The 14,213-nt window shown below is 39.9% G+C and overlaps 1 protein-coding gene across 1 annotated transcript in view; it reads right to left on the reverse strand.

The window, feature by feature from the left end:
* Positions 1 to 546: 546 nt before the first annotated feature.
* Positions 547 to 14,213, reverse strand: part of NUDCD1 (NudC domain containing 1) — a 40,723-nt gene continuing 27,056 nt past the window's right edge. The window contains 11 exon segments of the mRNA XM_066334956.1: positions 547 to 716; positions 719 to 763; positions 766 to 805; positions 807 to 887; positions 890 to 967; positions 969 to 985; positions 2,215 to 2,373; positions 9,993 to 10,122; positions 11,419 to 11,563; positions 13,659 to 13,733; positions 13,735 to 13,864. Coding sequence (XP_066191053.1) covers positions 691 to 716; positions 719 to 763; positions 766 to 805; positions 807 to 887; positions 890 to 967; positions 969 to 985; positions 2,215 to 2,373; positions 9,993 to 10,122; positions 11,419 to 11,563; positions 13,659 to 13,733; positions 13,735 to 13,864 — 926 coding nt within the window. The 3' untranslated portion in view covers positions 547 to 690.

A 14,213-nucleotide genomic window follows, 5' to 3' on the forward strand; every position in this document is an offset into this window, starting at 1 on the left:
TATACATTGACTCTTACTTTGCTTCTGGAATAAAGCTACTGAAACATATTCTAGAATTGTGAATGTTTATACTAGCAAGTATAAATAATTCCCAAACCAATAATTTAGAATGTGCATATACAGTAAAATTGCTCAATTTAATTACCTGTATAAGAAACACAAAACCGCACTCATTTCACTCAGTGGTTTTCATTCAAAACCACTGAATGTCAAAATATCAAATCAGTTTTTTGGTGAATAGTATTTGAACTGGAGATATTTTTTTTTATGATACATTCTACATAGCATCATATGCTTGTAACCCTTTATCTGACTACTTTTTTCATAGGTAAACAGTGGCATTCAAAAACAGTAGTGAATTTCAAAACTCTGAAGTATAGCAAATAAAGTCACTTGGAAAAAGCAATGCATAAATCTATTCACCTATGCAATAGCAGCATCTGACAATTACTCTGACAAAGATGTTAATGCAGAAGACATTTTCCCATAGCTCTGAAAAGCTACTTCCATGGCAGCAAGTCAAAAATTCTCATTTCCTTACAGAAAATTCTAATGAAGAAATTCGATTCTCCTGTAAAACATCCTCTTTTTGATTTTCAGCAAATTGAAACAGTGAACCTGTCAGATTGTCCACTCATCCACTTCTGTAACAAATCCGTAACACAAACTACAGCAGAACACACTGAATAATTAATTTCCAGAGTTCACCTTTATTAAAACAAGGTTTTTGTTGTGAGAACAAATAATCTCTCACTCGTAGCTTGAAGCCTAAGATAGGATCATTGGCTTCCAGGGTTGCTACCAGGCTGCTTAGCAACCTGCCCTACTTGTCTTCCTTCCTTCCTGTTGTAGAGAACTGTGGCCAGAGGAGTTGGCTGGCGAATAGATGAAAACTCGTTCGCAAGCACTCACAAAGAGCAGCATAGGAGTAATCTGGAGCACAAGCCATGAACTTCTTGTCTTGCTTTTGATGCTTGGACATAACCTATATAGCCCAAACCAAGCAGAAGGGATAAGTAATATATGGGTTTCAACAGAACTTTAACTGGCTGATAAAAACGCAAGCTTAACTTTAAAAGTAATACGCAATTTGTAACCAAAATTAACACAACAATGATCAACCAACGAACGAAACCTAACATCAAAAAACAACAACAACAAATCAAAACCAAACCAAACCAAAAACAAACAAACAAAAAAAGCCCCAAATCACTCTTATTACATAAACCAGTACTTTCTGAAGGCATGCATTAACTAGCTTAATACCAATATACAATTCTCGTGTACCTCATCTTAACTGGTGTTTTAGATATATATGTACAGCCAGACACTCTTCCCAAATCTGGCTCCTTTCTGCCTCATAAGGTCTTTAATTTTTCTCAGCAGGATCATAAGGCCACAGATATGGTCCATATGGGCAATCTTTGCCAATATTTGCAGTCTAAGTAGAATAAATTCCTTCTCTCTCCTCATCTCCCAGTGTGAAATTACATTTAAGAATGAGGATTTCGAAGCCTACCTGATCTTGAACAGACACTTAAAACCTGTCATCTGTTTAGAACTGACAAAGAAGTTACTTTTTAACACACTGTAATTTCTGCTAATATTCATTCAGAAAGCAAAACCCCTCCCCTTTCCACTTTCATTACAGGACTCTAGTATCAAATAGATATATTTCAGACTGATTTCCTTTCACACTTCTGTAAAGAGAATTGAGATACATTCTTTGCAAAGTGATCTACCATCTTTCTGCAAGGTTATCTGCTTCATTTCCATTGCAAATGGATGCCAAAGGTTATTGCATGGGTCGACAAGGCAGGAAAAATCTACAAGTCACTTATTAAAACACCCTACCATAAGATTACACACACCTAGACATATAATCAGTTAACTGCAGCTATTGCCCTGATGATGTCTGAGTGTTAAGATGATGACTACTTTCAGTCTCTAACTCTAGGTCACTTATCCAAGGAACTCTCTTTTTTACTATGCAGTTCTGTGCTTACATCCTATACGTGGTCTGAAAAGGCCTGTTTTCCTCCCAGGCATAAATATTTCATTTCTATGCTCTCTTATTTCTAAAATTAAGCTATCAATAGAATTATAATAACTTTCAATGTAGATTTAAGGAAATGAAATACCAACATAAGCCATATCAGAAGTATTCAGATAGAAAAGTCTCAGAGGTGTGTGACACAGGAATTAATTTCTTACCTAAAGCATTAAAAGTTGCAATGTGTTCCCACATATTCTCTGGTTGGTCAGAGTGAGGCTGCCAGAGAAGAGCATCAACGTCATGCCTCAGGCAGAAGCATGGCATTTCTTTGGGATTCACAACAACTGAGAAAAGATACTGGTTGCTTCAAGATTAATCTGAAAACAAAACAAATACAAAATATTGATTCTGTCCTGGGTTGTAGTTTAGGATGTATTCTATCACCATCTTCAGTTAATGGCCCATCAATGCCTTTTGCATGACTCAGAGATAACTCCCTCGGGAGTTATCTCTCTCTTTAATGGGCATTAAGGCTCTCTTCCATGGACTCATCATCCCATTGTGAGATGCTCCGCCCATGGGGAAGAGTCAAGCATTCTCACCTGGATATAAGCTGGGATTTGGGACAGTAGAGGCAGCCCTCACCCACTGGATTCCCAGAGGACCGGAGCTACCAGACCTTTCTACAAGATTTCTGTTTCAGGAGACCACCTCGTCTGGACTGTTTCCATCACCCGGATCAGGTTGTATTCTGACTCTGTCACTGGTTTTTCTTTTTGTATTTATTTTATTTAATTCTATTTTATTTTCCTTTTCTTCTCATTAAATTTTATTTCTGACTTAGAGCCTCTTACTTGGTTTGTTTTTAAACCACAACATATTTTGGTGCCCAACGTGGGGCGAGGCAATAAGAAAAGTCAGAAATTACAATTTTATTGAAGAAGACACCTGTCTGTTATGATGCCCAACATGCTTACATGTGTCTTATACCTATCTCTCTATATTTTTCCAAACCTGGGGCACTATCTGCCGGCCTTAATACTCCTGCGTAGACAAGGATATGGTACTAAAATGCTTTACTGGTCTATTATGTCCATTGCTTGATAAAATCTGAGGCAATGAACATTATTCAGAATATATACCCAGTTTTGTATTCTTGTTCTAGTCTAGGATGCTACGTCTGGAGCCTCAACAATCTCACACAGCCCCTGTGGGGAGGAGTAAAGAATGATTTTTTCCAGCTTTTCAGGAAGGACACAGCAGTTTTTGAAAATATTGAGTACCCTCTGGATGCCAAGGACAGCATAATGTTCTTGTTAGTCCTGCTTTGTTTTCTCTGCACCATGCTTAGAATCAAAACACTGCATGGTGTGTTGGAGCATGTTCTTAAAGAAGTAGAAGAGGTAAAAAGAAGCAAAGCAATAGCATCGACGACTACACAGACTGTCACAGAGGAGAAAGGAACCAAAAGTGCTGTCAGCATCTCCACACAAACCGTCACTGAACCAGAACAGCCTAAACAGTAGCAGTTGCCACCACTCAGAAGAAGAAATCAAGGAGCAAATCAGTCCGCATAGCGACTGACGAGGATGGAGCAGGACCTTCGCACTCAGCTGAAGAGACAGAGACAGAGATCATCACCTGCTCTCTATCTCTGGGTGAGCTGCGTGACCTGCGAAGGGAATTCACCGTCAGACCAACGAGTCCATCCTCACCTGGCTGCTCCGCATCTGGGATGCTGCAGCCAATGACACCATTCTGGATGGAACTGAGGCCAGGCAACTGGGATCCACTGTCCCGGGATGTGGTCATTGACCAGGGAATTGGAAAAACCCAAGAACTCTCAGCCTCTGGCAGCGACTGCTAACAAGTGTGAAAGACAGATACCTTTGTAAAGAAGACCTCCTAGTGCACCAAGGAAATGGAAACACAATAGAACAAGGTATCCGATGCCTAAGGGAATTGGCTGTGCTGGAGATCATTTTTGCAGAAGATGAGAGATTCCTAAGAGCCCAGATGATGTCCAGTGCACATCACGGATGTGGTTGAGATTGCACGGCTTGGACCAGAGATGTACTCACGTACCTGGCAACACTGCAATGGAGAGAAGGTGAGGACAAGGTGGGTGTCCTGGCTAATAAACTAAGGATTTACGAGGACACTGTCACCGCCCCAGTTCGTGCCCATGTCTCATCTGTGGAAACAAGACTGGCTGAGCAAGTCAGGAACTTAATTGAAGAAGGCCATCAGAAACTGAAAAAAGAACTTAAGGAAGAAATTTACGATATTTCACCAGAGCCGACGAGTCTCTGCGATTAGGAGCAGGCGTCCCCAGCAGGGAGAGAGGATACACACCCCGAGGTAACCTTTGGTCTTTTCTTCGGGAGCATGGTGAAGATATGAAGAAGTGGGATGGAAAACCTACCTCCTCCTTAGCAGCCCGGGTACGTGAACTGAAAGAGAAATGCCTACCACAAAAAGCTCATCTAGAATCAGTGTTGCTCCGGTCTCTCGTGCACAGAACTCCAGACGTTACAGGAATGATGATATGACTGATCCTCTTGAAGGAACCTCAGCAACTCATTTACAGGAAGAGAACAACGTATGCGATGACAGGAATAGGGGGGCCCTGCCTCTAGCCAGGAAGAGGAAAGGGACAATCGGATCTACTGGACTGTGTGGATCCGATGGCCTGGCACATCTGACCCCAAAAATATACGGCATTGGTTGACACTGGGGCCCAATGTACCATGATGCCATCAAGGTATGTAGGAACAGAATCCATTTCTATTACAGGAGTAACAGGAGGGTCCCAGGAACTGACTGTATTAGAGGCTGAAGTGAGTTTAACTGGGAACGAGTGCAGAAACACCCTATCGCAACTGGCCCAGAGGCCCCATGCATCCTTGGCATAGACTATCTCAGGAATGGATATTTCAAGATCCAAAGGATATCGTTGGGCTTTTGGGATAGCCGCAGTAATGAAGAAACATCAGACAGTTGATACTTTGCCTGGTCTCTCAGATGAGCCCTCTGCTGTGGGACTGCTGAAAGTAGAAGAACAACAAGTACCAATTGCCACAGCAACCAGTACACCGTCGGCAATACGCACAGACAGAGACTCTGTAATCCCCATACATGAGATGATCCGTAAACTGGAAAGCCAAGGAGTAGTCAATAAAGCCCGTTCACCTTTCAACAGCCCGATTTGGCCGGTGCGTAAGTCCAGTGGAGAATGGAGACTGACGGTGGATTACCGTGGTCTGAATGAAGTCACGCCACCACTGAGTGCTGCTGTGCCAGACATGTTAGAGCTTCAGTACGAGCTGGAGTCCAAAGCAGCAAAGTGGTATGCAACCATTGATATCGCCAATGCCTTCTTCTCCATTCTTTGGCAGCGGAGTGCAGACCTCAGTTTGCCTTCACCTGGAGGGGCGTGCAGTACACCTGGAACCGACTGCCCCAGGGGTGGAACACAGCCCCACCATCTGCCATGGACTGATCCAGGCTGCACTGGAAAAGGGTGAGGCTCCAGAGCATCTGCAGTACATTGATGCATCATCATATGGGGGAATACACCAGAGGAGGTCTTCAAGAAAGGAGAGGAAATCATCCAAATTCTGCTGAAAGCTGGTTTTTGCCATTAAAAGAAGCAAGGTTAAGGGACCAGCTCAAGAAATCCAGTTCTTGGGGGTCAAATGGCAAGATGGTCGTCGCCAAATCCCCACAGAGATAATCAACAAGATCACAGCCATGTCCGCACCTACCAACAAAAGGAAACACAAGCTTTCCTAGGTGCCATAGGCTTTTGGAGGATGCACATTCCTGAGTACAGTCAGATCGTGAGCCCTCTCTACTTGGTGACCCGCAAGAAGAACGATTTCCACTGGGGGCCTGAACAGCAACAAGCTTTTGTTCAGATCAAGCAGAGATTGCTCATGCAGTAGCCCTGGGCCAGTCAGGAAGGGACCAGATGTGAGAAATGTGCTTTACTCCGCAGCTGAAACAATGGTTTGTCTTGGAGCCTTTGGCAGAAGGTGCCTGGGGAGACTCGAGGCCGACCATTGGGATTCTGGAGCAGAAGTTACAGAGGCTCCGAGGCCAACTACACTCCCACAGAGAAGGAGATCTTGGCTGCCTATGAAGGAGTTCAAGCCGCCTCAGAAGTGATTGGCACTGAAACACAGCTGCTTTTGGCACCCCCGACTGCCAGTGCTGGGTGGATGTTTAAGGGAAAGGTTCCTTCCACACATCATGCACCGATACCACATGGAGCAAATGGATTGCCCTCATACATAGCGCGCCCGCATTGGAAACCCAAATCGCCCTGGGATTCTGGAAGTTATAACGAACTGGCCGGAAAGGTGAAACTTTTGGATTATCGTCTGAGAAGAAGAAGAAGAAAAGCAAGTAACACGCGCTGAGGAAGCCCCACCATATAATGAGCTACCGGAGACTGAAAGACATATGCTCTGTTCACTGATGGCTCCTGCCGAATTGTAGGAGCTAACCGGAAATGGAAAGCTGCAGCATGGAGCCCCACACGACAAGTTGCACAAGCTACCGAGGGACAAGGTGGATCGAGTCAAGTTGCAGAGCTTAAAGCTGTCCAGCTGGCTTTGGAAATTGCTGAACGAGAAAAGTGGCCGAGGCTTTATCTCTACACTGACTCATGGATGGTAGCTAATGCTCTGTGGCGATGGCTGAATCGCTGGAAAAAAGGCCAATTGGCAGCGCAGAGGAAAACCCATCTGGGCCGCTGACATTTGGCAAGACATCGCCGCCCGAGTAGAGAGGCTGATAGTGAAGGTTCGACATGTGGATGCGCATAGACCCAAAAGCCGGGCTAATGAGGAGCATCGCAACAACGAGCAGGTAGACAAAGCTGCCAAGGTGAAAGTATCACAAGTGGATCTAGATTGGCAGCACAAGGGAGAATTATTCCTAGCTCGTTGGGCCCATGATGCCTCTGGTCATCAGGGAAGAGATGCAACATATCGATGGGCTCGTGACCGAGGGGTGGACCTCACTATGGACAGCATCTCACAGGTCATCCACAACTGTGAGACCTGCGCTGCAATCAAACAGGCCAAGCGAATGAAGCCTCTGTGGTATGGTGGACGATGGCTGAAGTACAGGTACGGGGAAGCCTGGCAAATTGACTATATCACCCTTCCCCAAACACGCCAAGGAAAGCGGTACGTGCTGACCATGGTGGAAGTCACCACTGGATGGCTGGAAACCCATCCTGTGCCTCATGCCACTGCCCGGAACACCATCCTGGGCCTTGAAAAACAAATCCTGTGGAGACACGGCACCCCTGAGAGAATTGAGTCGGACAATGGGACCCATTTCAAGAACAACCTTATAAACACCTGGGCTAGAGAACATGGTATTGAATGGATATACCACATTCCTTATCATGCACCAGCTGCCGGGAAAGTTGAACGGTGCAACGGACTATTAAAGACTGCCCTGAAGGCACTTGGTGGGGGAACCTTCAAGAATTGGGAACTAAACTTAGCCAAAGCCACATGGATAGTTAACACCCGAGGGTCTGTCAATCGAGGTGGTCCTGCCCAGTCTGAACCCTTACACACAGTGGATGGAGACAAAGTACCTGTGGTACACATGAAGGGCATTTTAGGAAAGAGTGTTTGGATTAATCCCACTTCAGGCAAAGGCAGACCCGTCCATGGGATTGTCTTTGCTCAAGGACCTGGCTACACTTGGTGGGTAATGCAGAAAGATGGAGAAACCCGTTGTGTACCACAGGGAGACTTAATTTTAAGTGAGAGCAGTGTGTAAGGTTTCATTCTGTATGTATATATGCATTCATCTGTAAGAATGTATTGATTTAGGCATGTTGTAGATGGTAATAGAATAGGGGTGGATTGTCCTGGGTTGTAGTTTAGGATGTATTCTATCACCATCTTCAGTTAATGGCCCATCAATGCCTTTTGCATGACTCAGAGATAACTCCCTCCGGGAGTTATCTCTCTCTTTAATGGGCCATTAAGGCTCTCTTCCATGACTCATCATCCCATTGTGAGATGCTCCGCCCATGGGGAAGAGCCAAGCATTCTCACCTGGATATAAGCTGGGATTTGGGACAGTAGAGGCAGCCCTCACCCACTGGATTCCGAGAGGACCGGAGCTACCAGACCTTTCTACAAGATTTCTGTTTCAAGGAGACCACCTCGTCTGGACTGTTTCCACCACCCTGATCAGGTTGTATTCTGACTCTGTCACTGGTTTTTCTTTTTGTATTTATTTTATTTAATTCTATTTTATTTTCCTTTTCTTCTCATTAAATTTTATTCTGACTTAGAGCCTCTTACTTGGTTTGTTTTTAAACCACAACAGATTCAAAGCACAAATAGCAGATTTTGTTACACATACTGCCAAAGTTAGATGATCAACCGCTTTATGTTTGCTACTTGAAAAAATGTTTGAATACATCATTCTGCATCCCACTGATCAACAGCTCAATACATCAGAGGTGCCTCATACATTTCAAGGAGATGAAATTAAGTTTGTTGGTAGTAGTATTCAGAGAAACATTATGCCCACTACACAAGCAAATAGGAATGTGTTTTGTGCAGAAATGATTTTCTAAGATAGACCCTAACCTACAACTTCTCATGTTAGGGAAAGATTCTAAGTAATCACATCTGGTTTTCTGCAGGGCTAACAGGGAAGGAAATACTGTCCCTCTTAGGTAAAAGCTAGCAAGCACTGAAGCAAGGATTAGTTAGAATACTACAATTACAAAATGTCAATATTTTTTAATTTACTCACAATCAGGTAATTACTAAATTTCAGATTAGCATACTCTTTAATAAAAATGTTTGTAGGAGTTGTTGTTAAAAAGCTGTACTAGCCCCATTTCTGAAGGAAAAGGCTGCATAATTGCTAACAAGAAACTTGAAAGAAGAACTAAATTAAAGTGAAAATACATTCCTGTATGCTGAAAAACTTACTGAAATACTCATGTATCTACATACTCTAACAAGGACTAAAACTGCAAGCTCCCCATAGAAGAGATTGAAATTACAATTTCATATCCACAGTAACTGTCCTTTGACCATAATGCTTTAAACATATTTACCATTGAATTACTTTTATGCTACTCATTTTAACTTGCTCCACAATGTCTTGGTGAATGCTAGAAAGCAGCCCTTTGTGATCCCATGAACTTATGTTCCTCCTGAGCTATGAAATATCTCTGGGGCATTGTCTCTTACCCTTCAGTGTGAGAAGCAGTAGTTTAGGTTGAGCTTTTTAGAACTTTATCCACTCTGGTCTTGCAAATCTCAAGGACAGAGGCTGCACAACTTACTAGGCAACCCAAACCATGCTACAACCATGATGTAGTTTTTGCTTTCATCCAGTTTCAAAAAACTCCCCAAACAACGCCGTGACAATAAGTTAATCTGTAATGTTTTAGTATGATTTTGTAGTTTCCAACTCTAGGCAACAGACCAGATCAAATCCTGGCTTACTGTTAGCCAGAACTGCTTACAACCCAGATCAAGCCCACTATTGAAGCATTTTGCCCCCAGTCTGTTATTTTCAGTGTGATTGACAAAGAAGTATTATACAGTGATCTATGCTCCAGCTTCTTAGTAAAAAGGTCAGGTTTCTATCAGGCTGTCTGAAAAACTACAAGAAAATGCAAACTAAGTCATCTAAAGAATTTTATGCCACTGAAAAAGACCCTTTTCTTATAATTACTTTGATGCAACTTCGTTTTTTAAAACTGCTCCCTTGTGAAAGTATATGCATTTTTCTGTCAGAACAAAAGGAGCCTTGTTTTTATATTAAAATGACATTGAAGGACATATATGGATTGACAATTTCTGTTGCTACTGTGATTTGATATTATGGGAGAAATTTTTGTCATTTCAACAGTCTACAGATTTTTGTACTGATAATAGAGGTCAAATTCCAAACAAAAAATGTTTTAAAGTATTTCTGTAATAATTGGCAGTACTTACTATATGAGTGACTTTCAGTGTATCGCCATCAAATCTGCACAAGCTCGCACCGTCTTCTAGAAAAGCATCACATTCTTCTAACTCTTGAGCATTACAAGGCGGGTTTTCCTTTTCAGGGTTTGGATTCTGAAAAAAAGAATTAACTACACTGAAAATGGAAACTATTGAAAAAAAATATATGATCCTTTTTATAACAAAAAAAAAACCAACCAAAAACCCAAAGAACAACTGAACATGAAGAATTATTTGCATATCCATCCATACTGAAAGACTAAGCTGTTATGTACTTATTCAAAATTATTAGAATGATATCTGCTGTGGAGGACTGCAGAAGTATTAGGTACAATAAAATCAATTTCAGTTTGAGGAAAGGTACATAAGCCACTAAAACATGGACAATAAATTCCCTTCTCTAAGTAGCAAAAGTATACAATCCTGAAAATATGCACATTTAGTAAATGTACATACATCAGTGTAAGCTTGTTTCACCTTGCCATCAGTAATGCTATTAAAAATGGATTCATTCATTTTTAAGCAGCTCTAAATATGACACATTTTAGTTTTTCTACTAATAATTTTAATTTATTAAAATCTATTTTAAATTAATGAAAACTTATTATTAAAAAACATCAGTTTAAGCTCAGTATGAAGTACAAAAGAAAATAAATTTGAAGTTCCAAATAAATCTATGGTCAAAAGATTTACTACAATATCTTGCTCACAAATACTGAGGGAGAGAGGAAAGAAATCAATCTGGAGTACTAAATAGAATTTATTTTAATAATACTTTTCAGCCTTATTAAAGACAAAGTAATAATCCAAATCCTATATATCAAAAGCCACAAGACGGCACACTTTACAAGTTTCAGATGAGATGCCATTTTGTAACTAAACCAACTACCAAGCAAATAGCAGCTAAAAACTACATTTTACTTCAAGTAGACTTCCTGTATAACAAAAATGCCAGAAAGTTAATGAGTCATGTTTATAGTTTCCTAAATTTTCCTTTTAAACATGTTATTTACACTCACAGTCTGTAGGTGAAGTACAGCATCCCTAGGAAGACAGTATCAAAGCTTTGCTAACCTACTGATAAACAAAACCAGACATCTTTAAAAATCATTTAATTAATTGCTTTAAAACAAAGGGGCATATCCTAACTGGTGGGAACAAATAATGGTAGACCAGGCTTCTGTTTGGTGCCTGATCATATAATTTAAATTCAGTCCCCCGTTGAAGGTGGTTTTACTGCTCAAAGTACATTCACAAATCTAGTGCCATTAGCTTCTTACAGCTGCAATTAAAAATGAATGAATAGTAAATGAACTGATGAGTTGGGTCAATGCAGTGCAAATTAGGGTACCAAGAAAAGATAACATGCAAAAGTACAAGAATTTTAAGTGTTTGATCCTTGACTCTTACCATAACTTCAGAGGTAAGATGCATCAGGCTTTCAGCTATTTCAGAGCATTGGGAAGGGTCCATAATTAATTCCCCTCTTGTGTCACCAATGATTAGCTCCGGCCACCGGCAACCCTCATTTTTTTTAATCAGAGAGATTTCCAAACTAAAATGCAGAGAAGACAAAGAGTAGCACATGAAAACACTACCTCCATTTGTCAGATTAGTCAAAAAGCTCTAAATGTAGATAAGAGTATTTCTCCTCTTCAAACTGAATAAATAATGAAAATTACAGAAACCATTAGCATTCAAGTAATAAAATACACTATACTAGCAAAAAATATTCTAAAGAAAAACAGACCAAGTACGTGATTTCTAATAGCCTAAACACAAACCTTGGGGGTTTCAATATCAGTGTAGTTTACCCTGAAGTGGTTTCATTAAAATATTTCAATATTTCAAAATATGGCAAGAAATAACTTGTAAAGCAATCTATTCAAAGACTGACATAATTTTACTACAGAGGTTTATTTGAAACTTAAGTAGTACTTCTTAGGGCTATTTAATTGTGCCCTACCTCTATATAACATCTGGGACAAAAATACTTGCATTTTATAGACCTCAGAAATACTACATTGATTAATTCTCTATGCTATCTAAAGTCATATCTCAGAAGATATAAGATTTCTGTAATATGTAAAAAAAATCCCAACAACAACAACAAGAACCCAGTATAATCACTAAACTATTAGGAATAACTAATTAAAGTAAATGAGAAATAAGACGCAGCCGGATGCACCAACATAGTAACTCCATTTAAATACTGTGTTGGACAAACACATTGATATAATGATAAAGCTGAAGTCACTTTTGTTATACTCACTTTTTAGATACACTTACAGGTTCTCCAGCAATGACAGCATTAGTGTTCCTGACAGAAAACCTTCTAAGTTACTAATTACTGCACCATAGCAGCAACTCTTCAGTGAACTCTGAATCAGTTTCTAAAGCAATTACACTGCTATTAGGAACAGCATACTTTTACATTTGGAGCAAGTTTTTGACTTTTAATCAATAGATTTATAGCAGCACTGCAGTACGAACTGAGAACTTACTCAGTGGAGAACTGAGTGCAACTTACTACACTGAAATATGGAATTACTCTTTCTCAATAAAGTAGAAGCCTGGGATTCATGCAAAACACTCACTTGAATGAGTAATAAAAAAATCCAGTTATTCAGCTCAGTTGCTTTTCAGCATGATACCTAAAAATCAACAACCCCACACATTTTAATCACAGTCAAATTTTAATATACAGTAATAGTATAATCTATATAAAAATATTAGTCCCTCTAATTTTCCTTTTGAAAATTACTGTCCTTTACGGTTAACCTTTTGGAAACTGCAAGAAGCCAACCTTAGCACAACTCGAAGGGTAGCCTCTGTTTTAGATAACCAGCTATGAGCTGTTGAGAAGATCACCTGGTGGTGTACTTGTTTCTTCTTGCATTCATTAAAGAGTGTGAATATCTCTGAGATAACCAGACTAGCATGGGTAAGTAAATACATGGCTCAGCCCTGCCAGAGTATGAAAACTAGACAACACACAAAGAAATTCCTGGCTATGTTTAGGCAGCTCTGAAATATTTTTTGTACCCACTTCATTCTTTTGTAATTCTATTTCAGAATGAAATATACCCTAAAATTTACTTCTCAAATAAAAGCAGGAACATTCTATTTGAGGTCTACAACATCTTAGGTTCACAAAGATTTATTTTCTATAATGCACACACCATATAATTTTTTAGGAAAAAAATAATAAGAAATTTTTTAAGTCAAGCCTAAAGAATTTCTGTTGAATTATTACTAAAAGGCTTGTTTGTGGAAAGTAGAAGAGAAAATAACACAAACAAGATACATTCAGACTAATCAATCCTGAAACGTAGCAAAAAAAAAAAAAAAAAAAAAAGTTGAACCAATTAAGTTTACTCTTCTTTCAAATCTGTTTAGGATTTTGATACTGGGTAGGTTTTTTCCTAGAAAATAACTGCAAAAGGAAGGGATTACTTTCACAATTTGATATAGCAACAGTACTGAGACAGCAAAGGCCAGTGAACTGTTTTCAGGAGAGGAGACATTCTTGCAAGAAGGGACATGGAGTGTAGCATAAATGAGACCATTCCAGAAGGGCCAGAAATCAGATATGGTGTATGTTTGGAAATCAGTTCCTATCAATAAAAATAAAAATATATATACAGTACCTTTTGTTCTCTCTAATTATCCATGTGCAGCTTTCATGGTCCACAGACGAATAGAGATTTCCTTCCATCAAAGGTCTGGTCTTTCAGTGTAACACATATATTATCAGGAGAAAAATGTACTTTTATGTCATCTTTCGTGGTGTCTTGAGGCAGGTGAACTGTTATTGTCACATCATCTTCAGTCTGCTGCCAGTAGTAGAGAGGGTCTACAATTGGAAACATGCAGGAAAATACAACTAGATTACAAGGATTACTGGATTCCACAGCATATAAGGCCAAGACATCTGGATATTGTGAAAGAAATTGTCGTTTTGAAAAAGTGGAAATTAAATTTACTCTGAAAATTTACACAAAATATATTCTGATCATAGAATAGAGAAACACCTTTTTAGCAATCAAGTTCATTTGTATCCCTCATTTCAAAGTAATTTATATTCATGTCTATACTCAAATATACAATGGGCATTAACTATTATTCTTAAGTTTACCCAAAATGCACTTAAATACAATGAAACATTAATGATTATTAACTGGTTAGAGGCATCAGGTGCAGTA

Source organism: Sylvia atricapilla, chromosome 1, assembly GCF_009819655.1.
Source record: "Sylvia atricapilla isolate bSylAtr1 chromosome 1, bSylAtr1.pri, whole genome shotgun sequence".
Taxonomy (NCBI): domain Eukaryota; kingdom Metazoa; phylum Chordata; class Aves; order Passeriformes; family Sylviidae; genus Sylvia; species Sylvia atricapilla.